Genomic DNA, 25,677 nt, shown 5'->3' with positions numbered 1-25,677 from the left:
GAGACATTTAGCAATTCTCAAAGGTTTCAAAAACCAGATTAAGATTACAGTACATAACTAAACATGGACTTGCAATATCGACTTTTATCAGAAGAAATCTGTCTTCTCACTATTTACGCTCCTATTCCCATCTCTTTCAGCTCGAGTTTGTTGACTCACTTCCAAAGACTGTGAGTGGTAAGATCAGGAGAGTTGAGCTGAGGAACAAAGAATGGGGCGTAGCCAATGATGATGCCGAGGAATAACCCTGCCACCCTCTATTTCCATCTGCTTTGGCATTGACTCAATATAGAAAACAAAGAGGGTTACATCATTTTTTTATAAACGCCCAAATTGTGATTTCAATGTGAAAAAATATCAGTGATTGAATCAGAGATATGCACTGCAATATTTTGTACTGTTTGCACATTTAGATTGAATCTCATTTTTATGATTGAGATGGAATACTGTTAACGTCATTTAGGTAGTATGTGCCTCAAAAGTGAAAGACTTAAACTTTTTGATCAAACATTCCTCAATGAGACTTTCAACCATTTTCTTAGCAAATTAAGAATAAAAATCAGGGGTCACCATGTTAAGTTTGATACTAGAGAAACAAATCACCTACATATACTGAGATTTGAAATTCAAAATGGCTGCCATCCCTGTCTGAACTGTATTGGGAAAATAAAATTTTGACTTTTGAAAAACTAAGATGGTGAAAATTTTTCTTACCCCTAGAGCGTTAGCCCCCACAAGTGGGACATCAGAAAAAATTGTAACAGTTTGAGTCCAATTATCTGTCCTTGAGGCACATTCTACCTCATTGTAAAGCACCATTAGCCGTAGCTTTCATCAAAAATTATGATCCAGTCTATGGAAAGATGTCTTGAATTCCCCTTGTAAAGGCATATTGTCCTTGAAAATCACTAAAATGTCATTCCTTGGCAATGGATTTGGTCATTTAAATTCAGATGCCTAACATGTACATATGAAGCTATCATATTTGAGTTGCAACTCAAAAATTATTTTTTTCATTAAAATCTAAGTTTTGCAGTCATCCCCAGTGTTTAAAAAACATTCCGATGGCACACTTTGGTACGCACTTTTACATAAGCTGCATTTGATTTCTAACCGTCATGTTGAAAAAAAAAAGATACAGCTAATGGGGCTTTAATATTATAGGAGACAGCTGTTGAATACTGCCAGCTCAGTCTAGACAAGCATTTTTGTCAAGTTACTTACTCCTAATAGAAGTTAAGCAAGCGAAACAATAAGACTGACATTTGCTGTCTTCTCTGAACCCCACAGTGATGGATATTGATTCTGAAAGTTTGACAATTTTTATTGCCAGCGGCAAAGTGTCTCATTCATACTCCCTTGCTCCACCATTAGCTTTGTTGTAGTCACAAACTTCAGAATCCATCATTTTGATATACAGCCCAATCAGCAGTACTGTATGTGTTTGTTAGCTTTAGGGTTAAACCATTAAGATGTAATAGGGGAGTGGTTTGAAAGGTTCAAAGCTAGTCTGAATGTTAGGCCGTCCCATGAGGGCATATTAGTTTGAACTTGGCAAGATGCCAAATCAGATATATAACTTAGGATATATTTCAATTCAGCACTTCAAACATATCATAAATATCAGTCTTCCAACCACCTTTTTAAGTCAATAATACTGTTACAATTCTGCAAAAGTACACAAATTTTCTAAAACTTACTTAACAGAAACCATGGTTTAGATGTCAGATATTTTACAATGAGTTAAAAGAAAAGGTGGACCTAGGAGCTCTCTTTCTGACATGAAGGTAATTTAGTCTGATATTAAATCATTGAAATACAGTGTTCTGAAATTTTTAATCAATTAATAATATACTAAAATCAATGTAGGGTCTATTTTTGCCAGATTTTCACAACTTGTGCATATCACTTAATTTCACAACAGCACAGACTTTGAATGTATATTTTTATAATTCATAGAACTAAGGTTCAGAGAAAGTGTTCTGCAGTCTTTTTTCATTTTAGTTCAGAGAAAGTTTGTTGCCAACATTTATTAATTCAATTTCCAACATTCCATTTCCAACACTTCCGCCTCAGTTGTATCATTTTTGCAGATATGTTGCATGTGTTCTTGTTACCTCTCAAATGTTGGATGTATTAAGGTAGTATGTGTCTCAAAAGTGAAAGACGTCAACTTTTGCTCAAACTTTCCTCAAAGAAACTTTAAGTCATTCTCTTACCAAATCAAGAATAAAAATCAGTGGTCACTGTACAAAGTTTGCGACTAGAGACACAAATTACCCAAGATTTTTCCAACATTTGAAATTCAAAATGTCATCAGATATAGTCCTTACACTGAAATGTCGATGGTTCAAGGTACTCCTGGTGCTCATTTCTCATACAGGGCAAGACAATGCAAGTATGGGAGCGCCCTCAAGTGACGGCATAATCTCCCATTCTAGTCCAGTCATCTTTTGCTGTCTGTATTTTAACAGATGGTCTTGCCAATACTGCCAAAAGAGCAATTGAAATGCAAATATTCCACTGTTGCTATTTTCCGCCCTGCTTTCAAAAATGGAACATCCTTTTGCTCTGTATGAGAAACGAACACCAGGAGTACCCTTGAACCATTTCTAAGTTTCCACAAAACTTTCTCTGAATTTACACAACACTTTTTGTCAACACACCATGGTCAGGTTTTGTTCTGTTTCAGTGTAAGCCTGAAATAATAGTCATACTATTGATGCACAAGTCACCACTTTGCATTTTTCAGCGATAATGTTTTATTAGCACACCTACACCTATGCAATTGGCATCTGTCTAGGAACTTTGCTTTTATTGGACTACCCCTTGTGTAGGTTTGTCTAGTCTGTATACATAATTATTTTCTTCTAAATCTGTCATATAGATTTTAAACAACCAAACTGCTCGGTGCAGTTAACAGTGATTGTTAACAGGGATCTTTTTTTTTCACAGCACATGCCTGAAGCTGTGTCACTTTGTTTTAACACATTCAGTGTATCAATAAGGTTTAAGTTGATCTACACTGTATGTGCACTTGTACTTCACATACAAGTATCATCATTGATATGTAATTGTGTCTTGATTTTTAAAATCATGTATGGTTCAAATATTAATGTGAGTTATTTCTGTAGTAATTAAGGTATTTCATGTCTCGATATCTGTGGTGTACAGGGTTTCCTTGACAATGGTAAAGGGGTCTTATAATATTGTTATCTGGTAATATATACATTAAATATGAACTACATTTACTATATTGGTTGTCTTATTGTGATCTCTGACACTAAAAGTGTAGTTTTGTGTCCATTTCTTTAATAAAGAAGTTTAGAAGCTCTGCTCAAGTATTGGGCACTTTCTGTTTTAAAGCCTACGGGCCTTGTACATGTATATTTCTGTGCTAGGCAGCAGTCTAGTTCGGGACTCAGTCTGCTGATCAACAAGTCAAGAACATTCTCAAAACACGAAACATTCAAATGTAGATAACAAGCTGTGTGTACCAGTGGTAAGGGATCCGTCATTATTTCCATAGGGGGTTCTTGAGATTTTCATTGGAAACTCCAAAGTTCTAAGAAACACCCCCCTTCCGGCCGACCATGATGAATTTAAGTACCTCTTTCTAACACAGAAATTTTGACTCCCCCCTCCTCCAGCTTAGAATAGTTAAATATCAAGATATGCAGTTGTAAATTTACAAAAATACAGCAATATTAAAGACCTAAATCCTGGTTTACCCTGCTAGATTATCATCAGTTATCTCATGATGGTTGAAAACGGTGAAACCAATATATATATATATATATATATATAAAAGCTCATTCTATAACCAGTATCGAACCATATAGTATTGTTTTAATTTGGATGGGTGTCATGACAGTTTTCAATAGGATAACTGACAGGGAGAATTTGAAAGTACAGGGGGAGAACACCCCTCTTTTTTGTGGAAAATTTTGATAAATTTATGTCTGCAATGGCGCAGTCTGGTGTAATGTGAGTGGTGTTTTCAAGTTGGTTTTACTGTGTAAAAGTGTTTATAATAGAAAATGGCATAGGACACCCCAAGGGGAGAGCCCCAGAAGGGGTGTACCCCTCTCACATTAAAAATTTTGAGAAATTGATGTGTGCAATCTGAGAGATGTTTCAATTTGTTTTATACCGGGTAAAACTGTTTAAAAATGACATTGAACACTGATATTTTTATTTTACTTTTTTTGCATGATCAGTGTTTGAGTCATAAAATTAAACAACCACTCAATGACAAAACATTTCAAGACGATTACAACTAATTTTGGATAATTAGCTCTTCATATTTTTCAAGTTTCTCAAAAGTGTTGAGTGCCATATAGCTGAATGTTGCAATATTACAAATTACTCATAGATACAAATGTATAAAAAGAAAAGCAAATGAGCTTACATTACTTTATCATCCGATTATCACAAATTGTTCCCATCACGTTTTCTAGCACGTGGTGAAAAACAGTTCTCAGTTAACAGTCCGAGTAAGAATTTTTCTTAATCCATTCATTGTTTGTTAGCAACTTTGAGATTTCACAGTGGGAGAAATGATCTCGCAAGCCGTGCAATTTCTGCGGCTGCCGGCTTCTATTGAAAAGTCTCATGGACATAGTATTTTTAAGTGTCAAAATGGTTATTGAACTAAACGTTTCTTGATAATAAAGGAATTGACAACAATTCTAGGTCCTGTGCACTAAATATTTGCCGAGACCATTCCTCTTTCACCTCTCTTTATATTTAATATTTATGAGAGTTAAATATACTACATCAGATAATCACTTGTATGCATATAATGCATTTTCCTATGTAGGGTATCTTAAATTGTTTCTGCAGTATGTGTTTATCAGAGATTACCAAAAGTTGTGTTAAAGAGGGCAGAGAAAATCAACAAGACAAAGAAAACAAAAATTTAATGTAGAGATTAAATTTACTTTAACGATACAAGATATCTCTTGCTCAGGTATTTTTGGACAATGACAAATTATTTCTTTGCAATAAAAGATAGGTTTTTATCGAGGCAGTCCAATGTTTTGTATACTTTGTAGAATTAGCTTTCTTTACGCATTCTCCCAAATAATTAGTACCAGCCCCTATAGAATGGAGAGTAGATATTTCTCATGCTTGATCAGGTGAGAATACCATTTTTTTATAAGTAAATATTAAAAAATTGCTCGTTTAGTAATGATCAATATACTAGGTATTCATACAAACGAAATTGTACCATGTTTTTAGCTCCCATAGCCATATGTATATATGGCAATGGAAGCTATTATTATAGGCTAGGGAAATGTCTGTCCGTCAACATCAAAAACTCCAAAACCGCTGTACATTTCATCTTGATATTTGGTGTGTACATGGATGATTGGCTGTAGATGAGATTTTGTTCAAATGAAGTTGTCATTGCCAAAAATATGCAAGTTAAGTGAAAAAATGTAAAAACAGTCAAAATTGAAAAAACTCAATAACCACTGAGCAGATTACATGAAAAATTAGCATGTAAGTACTTTGGGCTGACATGAAATGATTGTGCACATCTTGAGTCAGTATCTTGGACTTGCTATTTCATGAATTTTTTGTAATTTTCTCCCATTTTTGGTCAAAAAATCTTCTTCTCTGAAACCACAAGTCCGATTGATTTGAAACTTGGTATAGAAGTGCATAGGAGTGACCTTTCCCAAATTTTGGCAAATCGTGGTGAAATTTGCATATTTTTAGTTTACACGTCCATAGACTCCCATGTATAAGGCAGACCTCCATAGACTCCCATGTATAAGGCCACGAAAAATAAAAATTTAGTTTCTCATCGTATTCATATTGCAAAAAGGATGCAGTGACACAATTTTTAGTCCCCATGGATGAAGTCCAGTGGGCTTATAGATTGGGTCATGTCCGTCTGTTCGTCCATCCATGAGTCCATCCGTTCACGCAGATATCTCGGATATTTTGACAAAATGTCATGTGACCTTGATGACCTTTGATCTCAAATATACATATTTGTCCATAACTCAGTAACCACAAGTGCTACCACCCTTCATATATGGTATGATGGGACACCTTATGATGCCACATATTGTACCTCATTAATTATGCACATATCTAATTTTGAGCGAGCCAATAGAGGTAGAGGTCTGATTTTTGGTATATAGGGATAACTTAGCAATACAATTTTTTGACAAAATGTCACGTGACCTCGGTGACCTTTGACCTCAAATATACATATTTGTCCATAACTCAGTAACCACAAGTGCTACACCCTTCATGTATGGTATGATGGGACACCTTATGATGCCACATATTGTACCTCATTAATTATGCGCATATGTAATTTTGAGCGAGTCAATAGAGCTAGAGGTCTGATTTTTGGTATATTGGGAAAACTTAGCAATACAATTTTTTTTGACAAAATGTCACGTGACCTCGATGACCTTTCACCTGAAATATACATATTTGTCCATAACTCAGTAACCACAAGTGCTACACCCTTCATATTTGGTATGATTGGACACCTTATGACACCACATACTGTACCTCATTAATTATGCACATATCTAATTCTGAGCAAGCCAATAGAGCTGGATGTCTGATTTTTGGTATATAGGGATAACTATAGGAGAGAAATTTTTGACCAAATGTCATGTGACCTCGATGACCTTTTACCTAAAATATATGTTTATGTCAATAAATAAGTAACCACAAGTGCTATGTCCTTTGTATTTAGTAAGATGGGAGACCTTATGACAACACACGCTTTACCTCATTAATTATATACACATCTAATTCTGGGCAAGCGAATAGAGCTAGAGATCTGATTTTTGGCATATAGGGATTAATTAGCAATATAATTTTTTTTTCAAAATGTCATGTGACCTCGATGACCTTTGACCTTGATTATACATATATATGCATATCTCAGTAACCACAAGTTCTATACCCTCCAATTTTGATAGGATATTAGACCTTAAGATGTCACATCTTGTACCTCATTTATAATGCGCATATGTATTTCTTGGCTGGCCAATACTGCTAGAGGTGTGATCTTTTTTCCCGATTTAGAACCATAACTTAGACATGCCTCATGTGTTTCAAATTGGGAACAACGACATAGACCTATGTGCCCATAGATCTCAACATATACACTCCAGTGATACTTCTTAATGACCACATTTTCCTGCCCCATCAAGACTAATACTCCTATTACAAGTGGGGACTATGTCATTGTAAATGACTTGTTGAGTTAATGGTTGTATCACAGTATTCGATATATCTAATTCTGTATTTTTTTCCATTTTATATTCTGAATAAATACATTAAACATATTTCTCTGTCTCCAGTACATTACATTTAAGTATTTTCACTTCATGCACTTTATCCCTTTCACACATGTTCAAATATCTGACCAGAGAACAAACACTAAATAGTCCAGGATGGGAGCTACGGTGTCATTGACGCTATTTTTACAAAATTGTACCATTTTATTAATTGTGCTTTTCATTCTTTTCTAATATTTGTGTTTCATTTAGTAGCTGCACTAAATGCCTCAGTGCGTTTCCCAAAAATTAAGTAGCCCCCTTCTTCCTCTTTACATTTTGAGCAACCCCATCATGTAGCTTTCAAATTTTTGAATCCCCCCCCCGACCGTAAATAATGACGGCTCCCTAAGTGAGGTACTAGGTTGAAGGTGAATTGGTCTTCCCGACGCAGTTTAGGAAATGGTAGTTCGCGCTTCGAAAATGGAAGACTTAAAAAACATTGGCTCGAATATTTACCATAATAAAACTTTCACGCATTCTCTTTCAAAATCAGGGGGCATGGGGTTCACCGTGCAAATTGTGGTACTAGATAAACAAAGAACCCAATAGTTACTGGTATTTGAGATTCAAAATGGCCGCCATCCCTGTGCTCCTGTGCTATATGTATGAAAAAGATAAAATTTCTGATTTTCCCAATACTGAGAAGGTGAAAACTTCATTTATTCCAAAAGCTTCAAAATGAGCCCCAACAAGTGGTAGGTCAAAAGAACATTGTAAATGTTTGAAAGTCCGATCATTTGTACCCTAGACGCATTCTAGCTTAAACACCTCAGGAGTCACTCACAAGGGGCATCTCCATGCAAAAAGCCATCCATATTTCTGTTAATTCAGAACATTCTATATTTCCGTAAACGTTAAACTGACATAAAACAGTGTGGATCAGTCTTAAAATTTCAGAATTGAATTGAATGTAACCCTTTCAAAGCATTTCATTTTCTTAAATTCGAATCTAGTTCCATAACACTGACAAATGCTGATATGAAACACATACTGGTTAAAGATAGTAGGGAACTCAGTCTTAGGGATACTTATTTTTTTATGCCTCTTCTTTCGGTATAGTTGCATCACATAACCTTCAATGAGGTGTCCCGACTTCCCGCGTTCTTTTACCCGTCCCGTATACACTCAAACGCATTCCTGACATTGTACAGCTGGTATATACAATATTTCGTATATTTCTATGGTAGTAATGTTATCGGACGTATTGTGAATGTTCTGAATTCACATCAAGATCAAAACAACAAACACGAACAGCAATAACATCTTCGGTTTAACTGTCCTTGAGCGACGCAGATAAAACCAGATCTCTCAGTGCATGAATCATAGGGCTGTCGATATACTTTTTGGGACTTCGTAGATCGGACGGCGAAGCCTCTAAATGGCGCCATATTTTCAGACCGGCTGTCATTGAGTAGGTTGCCTGTCTGTCGTGCAGAAGGCAAAAAAGTTATCACACGGGCATTCCTTCACATTCACTCTTTTTTCTTCACTGACATATACTGCACAGTATAACCTTGACTTTAGACCAAAGATGCTCAAGTTGTTTATGTTCGAAAACCTGGAACCAAACGGATGATGGATGCCGTACTTTTTGAGATCTATTACCATGTTGTCGCATTTGCCCGGTGCCAAAAGCGATAGCTTTGTTGCGCTCTGTTAAAAACACATGCATCACACAGAAAGATTTATTGCATTGTCTGTCTTTGTCTCTTAATTTAGGAGAAGCGCGGGGTTACTTTAAATCAAACACCTGTGAATAATACTGACCTGGTGAACAAAATCATAGGTTAGAACGTTAGTTGGTAGGAAACAACGAATTCGATTCAAAGCATTGTCATGATTGATTTACATTAGCGTTTTACTCACCTTGCAGCAACCGCAGAAATAACGCTTTTTGATTTTGTATAGTAACAATACTATAGCTACTAATTGTTATTATTGCATTGTCATTATTTTCGTTTCATAAGGTAAGTACATATTCTTCTTCGCCCTGAAGTATGTCAAAATACTAAGTATGTGTACGAAATGCACTGTTATTGCGGACAAACTAATTCTACACCGGTATAGAATTCACCTATCCTGTCAAAAATAACACTGCATATCACACATAAAGACGCTACACTGACAAACTGAACACTGAAGTCATTTCGGAAACTGAAATCTGCCCAAAACATTTGTTTGTTCAAGATTATCATCACTCATAAAGCGGTAATGCAATCATACACCCTTACGGTCAATGATGGAATACACTTGTCTCGAAATGCGAATAGTCAAGCATATTGTATGACGTTGCTTCGTCACGCTCGAGATGATCTATTCTTCGAGAAATCATATCTGCAAATAATGAAAGTCTTATCCGCTATCCTTGTAGAAAGTTGAAAGGCCAGCAAAGGAATGAGAACACGTGATCAACACATTTTGTAACTTGAGATGTATCCATAGATTTTCGGATCATTTGATAGCTAAATTTTATTCATGAACGTTTCAGTATACCAGTATCTAGAAACAAAGCAAAACAAAGCATGGCAACATTTTAAGCTGAAGGTTGGCCCTCTAGTACTCACTTGAAGGACATAAAGTGTTTGTAGTTTGCATTAAACGGGCGTGAAAGTCACGGTTGACTCAAGTCAACATTACTCTGCTAAGTCTAGCCGTCATCGCCCCGTTCCTCGGTTCCTTGCACTAGGCTGCTTGCCCCCATGCGGTCCCATGACCTTCATAGCCGTTCGACCTACACTTTTATACAGTGAAAAAAAAAGGAACTACTAGTACACTGTATATCAAGTCTGGTGTTATGAGAAATCGACTGCCCGTCGCCGAGTACTTGTAAAGGTATGGCCCAAGGCAATGTTTTTTCAAAGGTGTCGCACCTGTACTCATCAGGATTGGGCCCTGCAAATTGAAGCAGATTTACCCCGAGGCCTAGTGAGGTCACATTCGACTTGCATTCGGCCTTTCCTCCCTCTCCCTTGCCCTCCCCTCTCACCTCAAACTCAAATTTATGACTCAAATTCATCTCAGATTGTGTCACAATTAATGTCTGATTCACTGTATGATTTGGTATTTGTCACACCCCATTCCTCTCGGTGCAAAAATACAAAAGCTTGGCTTGAGTGATCTTTCAGAAATTCAATTACATGACACGCCAATATCACTGCCTCAATAGAACGTTGTCCCTCATTCTCTTTGACACTCGAAAATCGGTCACAGGGCTATGCCAACACAAAGATCTCGCAAAGAAAAGGAGCTTCGATGAATTAGCTCATACCCACGCCGGGTGCCAATGATACAAATTTGATGCAGATCAGTGCTGTTGATTTATCTCTACTCACATACACACACACACACACACACATCAATACACCTTTCCGTAACTGTACACTGTCCTGTCTGATCCTTGACTAAACAAAGGCTCAGGTGTCGTAATCTTTAAGGTCAGAGCTAGCTCGGATTTCATTCATTCATTCTTCACTCTTGTAGTGTCTTCACTATGCTGGAAATGAAAAGCAGAGGCAGCAAATTTGAAAAGCGTATGAATGTAGGTGGAGGCACAGAAATCATAGAGCCAGTTTTTACGTCAGATTTTAATCGTATTTATTTTCTCTCAGACCTTGGCTTCTGTATATAAGATATTGTGCTCAGATCCACTTGCTATATTACCTTTCTCACAAACTGCGATCGTGAGACCATGACAAGATTTCAAGGCTGGCAAAGTTTGGAATATGGGAATTAGTTTGCATTCTGAAGAGGAAACAGATACACTGTGAATTCTTGCTCGTATAAGACTGATGTCAGAATCCCTCTCAGCTGTTACTCGTATTATTGATCCGATTTCTTACTGTGACCTGACACTGATAACGCAAATGTACATGAAAATACGGCTAAGGAGAATTCGCTCTTTGCTACGGTTGTAAACCATTCATGGTTCGTCTATATGAAAACAAAGCTAACGACAACATTCCAAACAACGCCAACGACATTTTTCTTTGTAGAAACACTGTATATTCTCTTCTGTGAATATGAGGAAACTTCTGACGTCAAACATTAAAAGCCATCGCTCCCAACAACCGTGCCTATTTCCCATGGGTTTCTGCTAGGATGCACGGTCATTTGTAGTTGTGGTACAAATGAAGTACTTGCCCTGATAATCTGAATTTTTTAAATCCCGGAAAATCTCGTAGGCCTACGTCCCAACGAGACTCAAGCACCCGTCAACACAGCAACCTTGTCAAAGTTTACACTGACCAGTCGTACAATAATTACTTGTTCATTTTCATTCTTCTTTCATTGGTTAATTCTGTTCCGAATGGAGTGAATATCTTTTCTAGAAAAAAGAAGAGCACATACACTACTCACTAAATTGTTTTTTGTTTTTTGTTTTTTGTTTTGTATACAGAAAATAGTTGTCTGTCGCAACTTCACAGTGATAGCTAGTGAAAATGCCTTCCCAGGATATACTGCATATCACGGTGGTTTTTGTAGACAGGCGAGACATATCACTCCAGTGTTACTTGCATCGAATTATTGAGAAAATGTATTGATTTTATATCGAAAAAATTATCAGCAGATTTTATTGCTAAAAAATAATCTTACGTGACCATACAAATCAGGTTTAAAAACGTGATGATTCGCTTTCATTTAGTTAAAGGCCCAGAAGCTGTATCTTTTTGCATTTACCAAGAAAATACCATCCAGTCTGGAGAGATGTTTTGGATTCCCGTTATTACACAATATTGTATTTGAAAATGTCAATATCCCCGTTTCTAAGGATGGATTTAGTCTATTAAATTCAGGCGCTTAACACTCACGTATATGTGGCGGCCATATTTGAGTTAGAAAATCGAAAATTATTTATTTGTTAACATCTAAGTTGCCCGGGCATCGTCAATGTTTGAAAAAGTTCTGTGGTCACACTTTCATAAACATTTTTCCACAAGTTGCATGATATTTCAAAGTATCTTATCGAAAATGATGCAAAAGGATGCAGACAATAGGGCTTTAATGTTCCTTGTTAATCTGTATAATTGTCACTCTTTCAAAGGATTGCATACGTAATCAGACGGTTTTTAACCGTCAGCCGTTCATATCACAGTATGCATATCGCATGGGTCTCTTTCTTTGAATCGCTTTTCGGAAAATAAATGAGTTCAAACCAATAGCCGTCGTTTTTGTACTGGAAAAATGCGATTGCGACATTAAATCGACGGATATCAGAGGAATCGAGGGCGTTTCTTTTCACCTACGTTCAGTGCATTCTATTGAAAATATGACACACAGGTGAGAGAATCCTCGCGGCGTTTGATCTGTAAGGTTCAACAAGCGTTATTAATTTCAAACGATGTTGTTGTTCTACTTTAGTGTTTTCTCACCAGTGTGTAGGAAAGTTTCCCCCTCAGCGCACACTACACGGTCCGACTGTCGCGACTTTTTTCTGTGTTTGCCCAATCGACCTTCTGGGCTTCAAATTAGTTGATCGTTGAACCGGTTGTTCAAACTCGGTTTGACTACCTTTATTGCGTTTGACAACCTTGTTTTACTGTACATCGGGAAAGTTTCGGAGATTAAACTGACTTTCTCACTCAGTAATCCCCTTTCTCTCCAGAAGGTACCACAAAACTGCTGAGTCTTTCATGACAAACAACTTTACGCTACCTGTCTATTCATATGCAGACTTATATTTGAATGAAAGTGTGATAAAGGGGTCGCCCTAAAGAGAAGGCGTTCCATTGGAATAAAGCCCCCTGAGTACACAAGGTCGAAACCTTCATGAAAGCTGTCGCCGTGGTTTATCGCTAGGTCGCCTGTGCCGGTCGATCAAGCCTGAATTTCGTAAACTTAGACTATCACCGTCTGTTGTGAAATGGCGACCGGATTTTTCTGCACATCATGCGTCCTCTTCCTCCTTTGCGTACGGACCGTTCTTTCTTTCAGTACTGGGGCTCCGCTAACGGCGTGTGTGCACATGACACCGGGACACATAAACATTTCACCGCAGACGTCAGAGCCAAACTTCGAGATGGCACCGTCATCGTTGACGTACACGCCTGGTCAGACGATTTTCCGTGAGTAGTTCAAAACTTGTATTTTTCATTTTCAGTCAAAAAAGTCCCTTGCAGCTAATAGACAATGATCGAGCTTCACATTTTACGCAATAAACTTTCGATTTTATGTAAACGCCAAATTGTCTCTTATGACGCTATGGTTGAACTGCAAAGAAGGAAAATGTCTTTGAAGAATGTTCTCGTCCAGATCACGATTGTTCCGTGGATCGGTAAAACTGAAAAAGTGAGCAACTCTACAGTATGCAGTTCGTCAATACTGTACAAGCGCATAGTCCAGAATGTAGCCTTAAACTGTAGGGTCAGCATGCTTTTGGCAATGCACCTAATGATATAAACTGTGCAAGGATACGTCACTTATTCTATGAAAGAACCTGACCTGAAGATGCTTTCTTTGCACTATTGTAGTGAGATAAAAAAGGGTTCACTGAAGGTTTCTCGCTTCAATTTTACTGCAAGAAATTTAAAATACGGTCACGCACCCCTCTCTTATCGTACCAAATAAATATACGTTAGGCTGGGGTTTTGAAGCCGCGTGTTTACTGTTATTATAGCTAATTTTATTTGTAAGTTCGGTAGTGAACCAATATTTTTCTCAAGATTCGAGCTTCGATTTTTTCTTTGAGATCTCAGATCATATCTGCAACTCATCATGAAATATGTCTGTAAGCTGGAAAAATACTAAGAATCTCTCTAAAAAGCTTTCCTCTTCACTGGAAGTTTTTCATTTACAGGTGTAATCTTTCCTTCAAAACATTTTAAAATCAGAGCGTGGCTGAAATAATCATTGACCTCTGGCCGTTTGCATTCATAGTGCTTAATGCAAATGGCAGTTTTATAAACTCTTATTTTAAGTGAATGAATCGTGCCCGCATGAAAGCCATAGTGAAGTTACATGCATGTATAAAAGCATGTCATAACATATATACACATATATTATATGCACACAAAACACACATCAATCCATCCATCCATCCCCCACCCACCCGCCCCCCCAACCACCCATCCACCCGTCCGTCCGTACGTACGTACGTACGTACGTACGTACGTACGTACGTACGTACATACATACATACATACATACATACATACATACATACATACATACATACATACATACATACATACATACATACATACATACATACATACATACATACATACATACATACATACATACACACATACATACCGGAGAGTCAGACAAGCAGACGGGCCGACAGAATTATATTCTACTGCGATTATTTCCAGACTATTTCTCTACAATGTTATGGATAACGGGTAGCCCTTACCACATTGACTTTTCGAATTTAGTAATGAACTTGATATTATAGAAACCACCACTTTTCAAATCTATAAGCAAGCTCGGCAACAACAACTGGCAACAACAACTTAATGAAGAATCTCAAGTTATCATGTTGTTAAGCTAGCCGACGTGGTGTGATCTTCAACGAGTGTCACTGAGGTGACACTCGTTGAAGACCGTACATAACGTATAACAAATCACAAGGAGTTACATAATTGTTTAAAGTGCGATCGAGTGGCAGTGTTTGACTTACAATCGTTCGATCAACTAGACATTCGCAAACAGTAATATTCTAATTTTGCTTGTCAAGCTTTCAGAGTAACCCCGTTCACAAACTAAAGTATTGACCGTAGTGCGACATTTTTGCATACACAAACACGTGACGGAAGGCGAGCTATCTGATTGCCGAAAATATGTATGAGTTTGAATTACAGATTTATATTTGATCGTGATTATTTCTAAATTATTTCAATGTAATTCCCTTATAAGTATATTCCCTGAAACTGTTGACTTTTCAATTACGCGGTCAGTGCGAATTCACCATCAATAGGTTCAGTTGTTTGTATTCAGTGTCCACAAATCCAATGGACCTCTTTCTTTACTCTATCAATAGCCCGGCTTCATTCCTCACATGTCCCCAAAAATTCAAACGATTAAAGATGTTTATTTTTCCAAGTGGTGAGTTCTTTCTCTACGTACGCGTGTTGTTGAACCGTGTTTGCATCGCGCCGCAATTGATCGAGAGTTGTTGAGTGGTTTTAATGGCTTTTGTTGCCGTACAAAAAGGCAGACCAAAACAAAAAGAGAACTTCAAGCCACACAACTAAGGAAAATCCCAAGGGACGTTGATGTAAAATGGCCAAAGCTTGTGCCCTTATTTGCTCGTACGTTCTTCATTCAATTTCCTGACTTCATTCAAGTTGTTCGTTGCATTGGCCGTGGACAAGGTGAAACGAACTGAATAGGTATTTATGGAGCTGAGCGCGTGTCGGTTTCAATTATGAATGAAAACAGTTCTGAATGAATGATAGAGTGTAAATGGAATAAACCAAATACGCGAAGTGGTCAGGAAAGAAAACTTTACAATCCCGATTTATGATTTTAGTGAGGATGATATTTCAAACCTTTTAATATATATATATATATATATATATATATATATATATATATATATATATATATATATATATATATATATATATACTAGTTTCTGTTTTTAAAACGATCTAAAAGTTTCCCTTCACTCAGTAAGTTCCAGCATAACACAGTTGATTGAAGGAGAATGACCACGTACAGTAAAATTTACGCGATAATTGGGCACTAAAAGCGTCCAACAACGACCACTGGGGACACGAACAATAGCGGGGCATTTTTCCCTTGGCCCCGGCAGCCGTTGTCGCTGTGTACAAGTGGATTGTTAATGTCGCAGGGGGCACTCCCACTAAACGTTGCTGCTCAACGTTGGCAAAATGTTCAGTTTCGATAATTTTGCTCAAAATTGCGGTATTTTCAACAAAGCAGTCACAATCCTAACGAATGGATGCCGTACACGTAACGTGTAATTTATCAGACGTTTTAGCTGAACTTGATCTTATGATGCACTTTCAGATTGGGAAATTATCTTGCACGGGTTTCTGGCGATGAGATTTACTAATCTTTTGCTTGTGTTTCTCTGCCAAAATAATTATTCTGTCCTGATGGCTGTACTGACGCGCTGAAAATAAAATGTCTTATTCTACAACGTGTCTCATCTGCCACCAGACTGACAGACATACCAACACTGGGTGAGACAGGAAAAATAAAAACACGCTTTAGAATCTCACATCTCGGTGTGACTTTGTGCCCGGCGACTTCGTCAAAGGGAAAACGCAAGCCCTCTGTCATAGCATTCCGGCACCATTCAATGATAATGTCACCAGACAATGTGAAATCATCGACGACCAAGTTTATGACAACCCTTTACATTCTGTTTGAATGAGCTGACGGAACTTTAAGAGGACAGCGTTGACAAAATGCTATTCTCGTGGACTTGATGACGCGATGGGCTCGGCAAAAAAACTTTGGTAGTACAAGTCAAGGTCACTGATCGAGAGGAAGGTATAAAATTAGGTCGACCTTACTCGGAAAGTTTTTACTGTTTAACCTTTAAAACATAAACGAACCTCAACATAATCTTATATTAGGGGCATTCAATATCTTGCGGCGCTTTTTTAACTATTGAAATGAAGAAACCTGTGTAAATATGCAACGATGCAATCACATACACAAAAATCACATTATAAAAAGTAGTTCCGTAATATAAATATGTCCGGGGATAAATTTGTTTTGTAATTAATCTAATTTTACTAATTCAGCATGTGAAGGTAAGGTATTTTAATTCGTCAAATCATCTGAAAATGTCTGGGTTTGCATTTTCTGCTCCAGCGCGCACAGTTTCCAATCCTAGTGTAGGATTTTTTGAGTGCCATGGTTGCCTGGTGGGTAACATCACTCTGCAATAGCGTACTAAAAGTGGCCATCAACCTTGTCAGCTCAAAGTGACCATAAACACCACCAGGTCAAACTCTAAGGGAATGCAAATGCCCCTCCACGACCCAGTGCTTGAAAAATCACCTCGCCGTCCTTGACTGACTGCCACCTATTCGGATTCAGACCACTGACTTTCCGAATTTCTTAGTGTCTTGGTCTCAACTCAGCTATGAAAGCTCAATCATCATATCAGTTGCAATCAGAACCATACCTTATCATATATCATATCTTATTAAGAATTGTCGATCGATACCAATACATACATACATACATACATACATACATACATACATACATACATACATACATACATACATACATACATACATACATACATACATACATACATACATACATGCATGCATGCATGCATACATACATGCATTCATACATACATACATACATACATACATACATACATACATACATACATACATACATACATACATACATACATACATACATACATACATACATACATACATACATACATACATACATACATACATACATACATGCATGCATGCATGCATGCATACATACATGCATTCATACATACATACATACATACATACATACATACATACATACATACATACATACATACATACATACATACATACATACATACATACATACATACATACATACATACATACATACATACATACATACATACATACATACATACATACATACATACATACATACATACATACATACATACATACATACATACATACATACATATTTGTGCATATATACTAACAGCAATATCTTAGTAGAATGCATGAACCTCTAAATGTTTTAACTTTTGGTAAAATAAACTAGATTCTCAATGTAACAACCTGTAAACAGACATTTGATGATATGGCTCAGGTAAATTTTATCAATGGAATCTAAAGGAAAGCAGTTGTATATTTGGAGAAAAAATACTCTATGGCGCGTAGAAAAGTTGACCTACTTTGACAACATGGATGTACTTGAGGATTGTTGAGCACAGCTACACATATGGTTTTGCCCCTTTCTTGTCATTGAACAATTGCTGAATGCCTTGACCACGTTAAAAAGAATGTTTGTGTACATTGTCGTCTTGCTTAACACTTTCTTCCCTTTTTGCTAGATTCCTGAACCTTGGGGCAATTATTGTGTTTAATGGTGCTGAATGTGTGATACAATAGATAGCACACAAACACAACGGGACGCTGATGGTAAAACGCGCCTGGCAAACGTTATTTCGTGATCACGCTCGAGTTTACGCTCGCTCGACCTCACTTTTAAATTCACGGTAGCTGTTTGATATAAGTTCCGGAGTAATGGTCGTACACTTCCCATTAAGTTTCTAGTCTTTGTCCCTAAAACGGCGAAATGCTCGACCCTTTGATAAGTTTGCTGAAAGAGCGGGTTCAGATTAAATGTCCTATAATAAAAATGTAATTGTCTTTTTTATTATTTTTAGTTTAAATTTATTTTTGTGCGACGTCGACCCATCAAAACACAACATAATTTGCTAAATTCCTACGTTTAGGTTCGGAGTGTTTTAAATGCACATTTTTTTATTTGACCTTAATATACATTTAATATTAAAAACCGTCTCAACTCATCGTCTGTGATTTCCCTGGTCGACATGAAAGGTAATGTGTGGAAGCTAAGTATCCATTCGAACGCTCACAAACACAGCCCACATTACGCTGACAAGTCTAAGCTGAGTGAAAGTTTACAATATATTTGACGACGGGTATATTGTGCGCTTTGGTAAAAGAACGAAACATGTGCCTTTCCGGTCACTCTATACCTTACCATATTTCAACCAGCCAATTGCAAGTTAAACTTTCCCTTGCAATCTCAACAAATCTCACAAAATATGGACAAGAGTCCAAAGTCGATCATGATGTCAGTGACACTTTCAATTCAGCAAACTCTGTAAAGTGTAAAAGTGCAATTACTTTTCAGACTGAAAAACGATAACCACTCAAGAAAGTAGAACACAGAGATACTTGGGAAGATATTTTGAAGATGATATCAAGGTTTTAGGGCCTGTGTAGACATTGCTTTTCCTTCTTTTCTATCTTCCAGAAAAGTCAACTAATCTACCAATCTCTTTTTTCTGAACAAAAAGCTACACGACACTCATTGTTTACTTTTCTTCTCGCAAAGCATTCAGATTTCACCGTGCACATTGTTCATTGCTTCCAAGCAAGCACTGTTTTTTTTTCATGTGAAATCTGAATCGGAACTATTTGGCGATAATTGTCGTTTGAGCGTCCCAAGGGTACTCATAATAACTATACCTAATAATATAACATAATAGAAAGTTTAGTCAAACGTGAACATTCTTGGTGAGTACTTTTCACCGTGACATCATCACAGAGTAATTCAGATTGTGTGTATGATGTATCAATTTTTATATGATTTATAAAAAATGTGAACATGTCTTATTGATCATTTTCTTTTCCCCACCCCTTCAGTCGAAATCATCGGACAACCCTTCGGCGGCATCTTGATGCAGGCTCGCCCGATTGACGAAGTGACCCCGGTCGGTTCTTGGTCGGACGTCCCGGTAGCGACCAAGACAATCACCTGTTTTAACACCGACGATACCATGACGCACTCGACGGGTTACGTCGCCAAGCGTTTCCCGCTCTTCACGTGGACTGCACCAGCCAATTGGGTCGGCGATGTGCAATTTGTGTAAGTAGTCAACTTTCAATGACACTGACCTACATCACAAAATAAATATCTCGATAGATAATCGGAGAGAGATAGGCCTGTATCACCTGTCTTGATAGGGAATTAATCGTTAGATCTTAAGGTGGTACAGTGAAATCCGAAAGGCATAAGGAGTAAAGTGTCTATTTGTCTTAAAATCTTACCGCTTCTGCAAATCTGATATTCACATGACGGAGAAAGTTAAAAAACAGTCATGGGAAAAATATGAACCGCCTGCCTATTCCTGACAGGTGACACAAAAAATCTTGAAAAGTTAAAAAACAGTTTGCATTATCGGTTTTCCGATTCTTGACCACGTTCTCCAGAGCTCTACCGCATGCTACATCCCTGACAAAGATTTGACACCAGACCAATGGCAGGTACACCCTTACTGCGTATGCGTTAAAAAAAGAAAACATGACAAGTTGTCTCTGAATTGAATGAATATGGAACGCTTTAACGTGTAAAATTGACGATTATATTGCAACTACACCTCTTTGGTCCATCTGATCCACACAGACGTCAAAATCTCAAATAGAATATACACATTTAGTCGCGTAATTATAAGGAAAACTTTACAGACTGAAGCAATTAACATGTAAACATTACTTAATTAAAGTGTCAATACGATATCTCTCAGGTCTCTGACAATGTTTCACTATGTCATCAATAGCATTTACATTGCAGTGACCACCCGTTCCTCGCATACCTTCCCCCATATCGCTGGTAACACTGGGGCTTTGCATTGTCCTTCAAAAACCCACTTGTACTTCTACATTCTGAATCTGATTCAGGACAATGACGTCAACTTGTTGGCCTCCGTGTACCGTTACTATGATCAAAGGAAGCCAGTAGCAAGTGTGTTCTTCAATTTGAATTCGAGAGCTCGTACCCACCTCTCCAAAGCAGTATTAATCATGAATAGCACCGACTTGGAGTGAATTTTCACCTTCGCAAAACAAGGTCGCGGTCACCTCCGTCAAGGTCGATAGCTGATGCAGCCCATCAGTAAGAGAATTCAGCGACAGATCTGACCTTTGACCGTTATATTGAGGATCCACACTGCGTGACTATCTGTTTCACTTGTTCTGTATCAGTCACATTGGTCAGGCTTCAACCAATGATCGAATGGTGATTTATTGCCGTACCTCGGTGAACTGCTCCAATGCTATCTTGATCGATATAGCTTCCAACCTTGACAACTTGTGCCGTACATCAATGTTAGCCACGCCTCTTAGCCGTTTTGATGGGAATGATACCCACCAATGTCTTAAAGAGAAATTAACTTTTGGCAGGGTTGGGGCGTTTTCACACAAAACAACCCAAATACCGACGAAATAACACCATTATTGACATCTTTGATGTATAAAAGCACATGTAAATCTATACCTGCCATATTGTTATATTAATATAAGTCACAGTTGCCAATGAAAAACATCAGAATGGTTTGAATGCGATCACAGTCGCCAGGTTTCTAAAATTCCGCTCTTCGCCTACTCGCCCCATAGACGTGTGTACATACACCTTAGAAGTATCGGGTATGACTTTTGAGAATGGAAGGGAACGATCAACGGTTACGTGACAAATGAAATTGCTAATTTTCACAGTAAAATCGGTGACATGGCATAGTCCCTATAGACATTTGGTTTCCTGACTTTATTCTTCTCAGGCACTCTTCTTTGGAGCGCGTTGGCGCAGAGCTGAATTTAGAAAACTGGTGACTGTGATGTGAGGATCATTTTCGAGTATACTGATTTGACTTTAACAGAAATAACCAAAGAAATCCCTTGTGTATAATATTATTTCATCTCCGAGGCCAGAATCTTTAATATAATGGAGCTTAAAATGCTACTGTATAACACACAAAATACTGCGGCCGCCAAGGAACACAATCGACACACCGGACTATTAACCACACAATGGTTTAAGGCGAAAGGCGATTCCCGGTTAGTGTGAAGAGAACAGAAGGAATTACTGTTTAAGAGCTTCTATTGTAAGGAACATACAAGTTCAGAGCCCTATAAACTTAAAGAGATCCTGTATAAGTCGGCCTGAAACTATCAATGACCTTTTTTGTGTACATGGTATATGTTCTGTGTAGCCCTGATCTTGGCAGATCGCGATGACAGAAACTTTACTGAAGCATTGCCTTTAATTGTAACTTTCATTGAACTATGCTCAATATAAATACCGACACAATTTGTTGATGTAGACTATGAAAATTAAAATCTAAGCTGAAGCATGGAATATCGGAACCATGGAAAAATAGGACCACACGCCGTCGTCATGAACAGTTTTTCCTTATATGTGTATGGAATAGACAGATAGAGTACTTTTTTGTTGGCAGGTCACGGTTTTACTGAGTATACGCATCAAAACCGGCCGTTCAACGACAGTTCAACTTTCATAAAACAAAGCCCCTCCTTTTCACAACAAACGACAAAAAGTAGTGCTAGCAAAGTGTTCCACTTGTGGTATAGTCAGCACGCTTTAAGTAAATATTTGATGAGTAAAGTCGAACACTCATAGAATGTTAAAAAAAAGCACAGTGTGAAGACATGTTGTCCCTCTGTTTTGTTGTATGGATGACTTGTGCCTACCAACGAGTCACGTTACATGTGGCCTGGGCTGCTGGAGCGAATCTCGAGGAGACATCTTATCAGTCGGTGGTCATTCAACCCTGCAATCTTATTATGCCCTGAAATAACATCATGTGCCCGAGGAGATCACTATAACCTAGAATAAACAACAAGAAAGTGACGGTCCGTGCAAGACGAATAGGCTTCTAGGCTACTGTGACATACTGGTATGATGGTTCGGTGTATATCTCATTACGCCGGGAAAATGATGTTCGTCAAGAAAACATTCTCAACACATTGAAATGACTGTTAAGTGCTGTTTCGTAACTCGGAATTCACTCAGTTATGCAAATCAGGCGAATTACAATGTCTGGAACACGAAGAAATGATTAGGAACTGTGTTGTGATGGCGAAAGCTTGATTTTTTCCGGTCTGCTTGAATTGGTCACTCGGTCGACCGAGAAAATTGTCCGATTACATTTGTGTGGTTTATGCCTATTACGCAAATGAAGCGTAGAGAGTTTCATCTTCTCTGACAAGTGGATTTAGCGAAGTAAGTCTGTAATCGCGTTAGTCGCTGACGATAGTAACAAAGAGGGCGGTATTAGCGACACGGACGCAAATTATTGGCGCAAAAATGTTTCTTAACTTTACTCATTGCGTATAAATTTGACATTCAAGGTTTCCAACTATAATATTCACTGCGTGTTTTTTATATATCACAAACTCTAGCCACGACCTCTCCGACTTACTGTGTTTCAGTGAGGATGGTCGATTGGCGAGCGATGAGAGATTCTGTGTCCTTTAGTACCGACATTAAATTATGATACTGTGACGCAAAACAGGTTGCACACTTGCATAGAAAAGACTCTTCTTTACATGTCAGACAACTACCACATTTGACCCAAAGTTCACATAGCATTGAAGTGAATTATTATTTGGCAACACTCTGTCTTCCATAAATCTTCCCTTGATGTCTTGTTCAGGCACTGTAAGTTCAAGCACAGAGTAAAATAGACAGAGTAGCAACACTTGCATGCCTTTTGTTCCATGGTCGTCTCGGTAGACTATTGGCTTTTCATATTAAAATGAGCTCCAAAGGTGTTAAACTTTTTGGAGGCTTTGTTTGTGGTTGATGATTACACGAGATTATGCGAAAAATACGACGAGATGGCATCGTACTGCCAGTCGCGTAGCAACCATAGTTACTTTGTGAGCTCTCGGGCCAGAAACACTGCTTCACGCCAATCAAAACATAACACGGCAGCAGTTTCATAGACATGTCCTTCCTTGACGCACGTCTATCTTTCTCTATGGTTCAAGCGATTGCACAGTGACATACAAACAAATCGAGTCAAAAAACTCATCTTCGAGTGCTACAAGGACTCTTTCCTGTCCAACTTTGTTCTCAACTTGTATCTAAGACAACAACCCAGTGCGATACTTTTGCCACATTATGGATTTTTTATGCCATAGACAGTAATTATAAAGGACCTGTCTACTGAATATACCTATGGCAGACGTGATAGACGTTGAACTCTGGAATAAACGATTTGACCTTTTACTTTTTTCGCAGTGCAACCATTGCGGTAAACCACGACGTCTATTGGCTGGACGTGAGGTCCCCTGTCATCGCTGCAAACAGAGCTACTCGGCCGCCGCCACTGCCGTCGTTGCCCGTAGCACCAACGACTCGACCCCAAACGACACCAGGTGAGTAAAGGTCAGATGAGGTAGGTCACTTAAAGTAGAGGTTGGGGTTTTCACACGCCCCTTTGTTTATCTACCTTTACTTGTTTCCGAGTTTGCTGAGCCTCGTTGTAAGGTACTGGAGGTGCCTTTGTCTGTGGATGCCTAACCAGCAGTAACTGTATTTATATGTAAAGGCTTACGCGTGTCTAATGGTTCCAATCAACCGTCGTTGTGAGCGCTTTCCCCGTGTCCACTCAACATCCCCCTCTTTGTGACAAAGACAAATTGATAATCGAGTGTTAATACTTTTAATACCTTTTAATAACGTTACATCGTCAAATGAGCTAAGTCAATGCTACATTCAACATGGTAAATTCGTTGACAAGACATACCTTTACAAGGATTGAGAGGCATCTAAAAGTAACTAAAAGTTTTTTTTGTTGTGAAATCGACCTGTCTGACTGATTGCATGATGCTCCAGTCTTTTTCAAGGGCATGAGTAACCAATTTACAAGTAAACTGCTACCAGTATACCTACCCCTTAACGTTTGGATCTCGGCCAAGGCCAGTCAGCAACTGACTCGAGCTTGTTAGTCTATCGATCTCACCGGTTTATCTCCTACTATAACGAAAATGAGACAAAGGTACATTTAGAAATGTTAAAGTTGATATTGTTGGCCTCCTCTAAAATGTGACAGGACTGAATAAAATGTTCTTACTTGGAGGCACTTTACTTCTTCTGTAAGATTTTCACGAAATTTTGGTTTTAATTTACTCACCAGAATTTTAGAAAATTTAAATGATCACATCGAGAGCGAATATTTAAGATGGCTGAATTTTAGAAAACTTTAATGTATGTCTGTTGGACTGAACTATGAAGAAATATGTGCGAGGCTTTTCTTCAAACGATAATTCGTTGGGTATAGATAAACATCACCTAAAACCGGATAACTTTATGTAACAAAGAAAGAAAACAAACACTCACCAATAAATCACATTTTCTCATGAATTGTTTAACTAGCTGAGGAAAGACAGGAACAATACAGGGTGATGAATAAACCGATGCTAGCGACGTTAATTTGTAATTTCACGGCGTGCCTTATCTTGGTTTCGTTCCCACAGATGCCTGTATTGGTCAACCGTGTCAAAATGGCGGTCAGTGTATATCTCAGGGCGCCTCCTATTCATGCCTGTGTTCACCTGGATTCGCAGGATCACATTGCCAAACAAGTGAGTAGGAATATTTGTTTAACCCCTTGGCTCTATTCTAACCTCGTCCCTCGAATGTGAGCCACTACATTAAGGTAGCGATCGCCTCGAAATTGAAAGAGATAAAATTCTACTCTATTTTTTAATAAGCAAACTTCAAAAACTTTGTAAAAAAAGAAGGGGTCACCGTGCAAATTTCGTACTAGAGAAGCGAATTACTTAAAATGTACCGATATTTCAAATTCAAAATTTCTGTTATAGCTATGTTAACT

At 38.0% G+C, this 25,677-nt stretch overlaps 2 protein-coding genes across 7 annotated transcripts in view; both read left to right on the top strand.

Annotated features, from left to right (window-relative positions):
• LOC139151074 (acyl-coenzyme A synthetase ACSM3, mitochondrial-like) overlaps positions 1 to 3,256 on the top strand; it is a 32,039-nt gene extending 28,783 nt beyond the window's left edge. The window contains exon 16 of the mRNA XM_070723607.1: positions 141 to 3,256. Within this exon, the coding sequence (XP_070579708.1) occupies positions 141 to 245 (105 nt within the window). The 3' untranslated portion in view covers positions 246 to 3,256. The remainder of the gene's footprint in view (positions 1 to 140) is intronic.
• Positions 3,257 to 12,694: 9,438 nt separating this feature from the next.
• LOC139151080 (neurogenic locus notch homolog protein 1-like) overlaps positions 12,695 to 25,677 on the top strand; it is a 79,467-nt gene continuing 66,484 nt past the window's right edge. For 5 of the 6 annotated variants that reach the window (XM_070723614.1, XM_070723616.1, XM_070723617.1 and 2 more), the window contains exons 1-4: positions 13,060 to 13,384; positions 19,685 to 19,907; positions 24,081 to 24,217; positions 25,319 to 25,426. In XM_070723614.1, coding sequence (XP_070579715.1) covers positions 13,183 to 13,384; positions 19,685 to 19,907; positions 24,081 to 24,217; positions 25,319 to 25,426 — 670 coding nt within the window. In that variant the 5' untranslated portion in view covers positions 13,060 to 13,182. Of the gene's footprint in view, positions 13,385 to 19,684; positions 19,908 to 24,080; positions 24,218 to 25,318; positions 25,427 to 25,677 lie in introns of all 6 variants that reach the window. The other variant, XM_070723619.1, reaches the window with a different exon arrangement.

The sequence above is a fragment of the Ptychodera flava genome, chromosome 15 (genome assembly GCF_041260155.1).
Source record: "Ptychodera flava strain L36383 chromosome 15, AS_Pfla_20210202, whole genome shotgun sequence".
NCBI classification, from domain to species: Eukaryota; Metazoa; Hemichordata; class Enteropneusta; family Ptychoderidae; genus Ptychodera; species Ptychodera flava.
The sequence above is the reverse complement of the archived record's forward strand: the minus strand, read 5'-3'. Positions and strand labels throughout refer to the sequence as shown.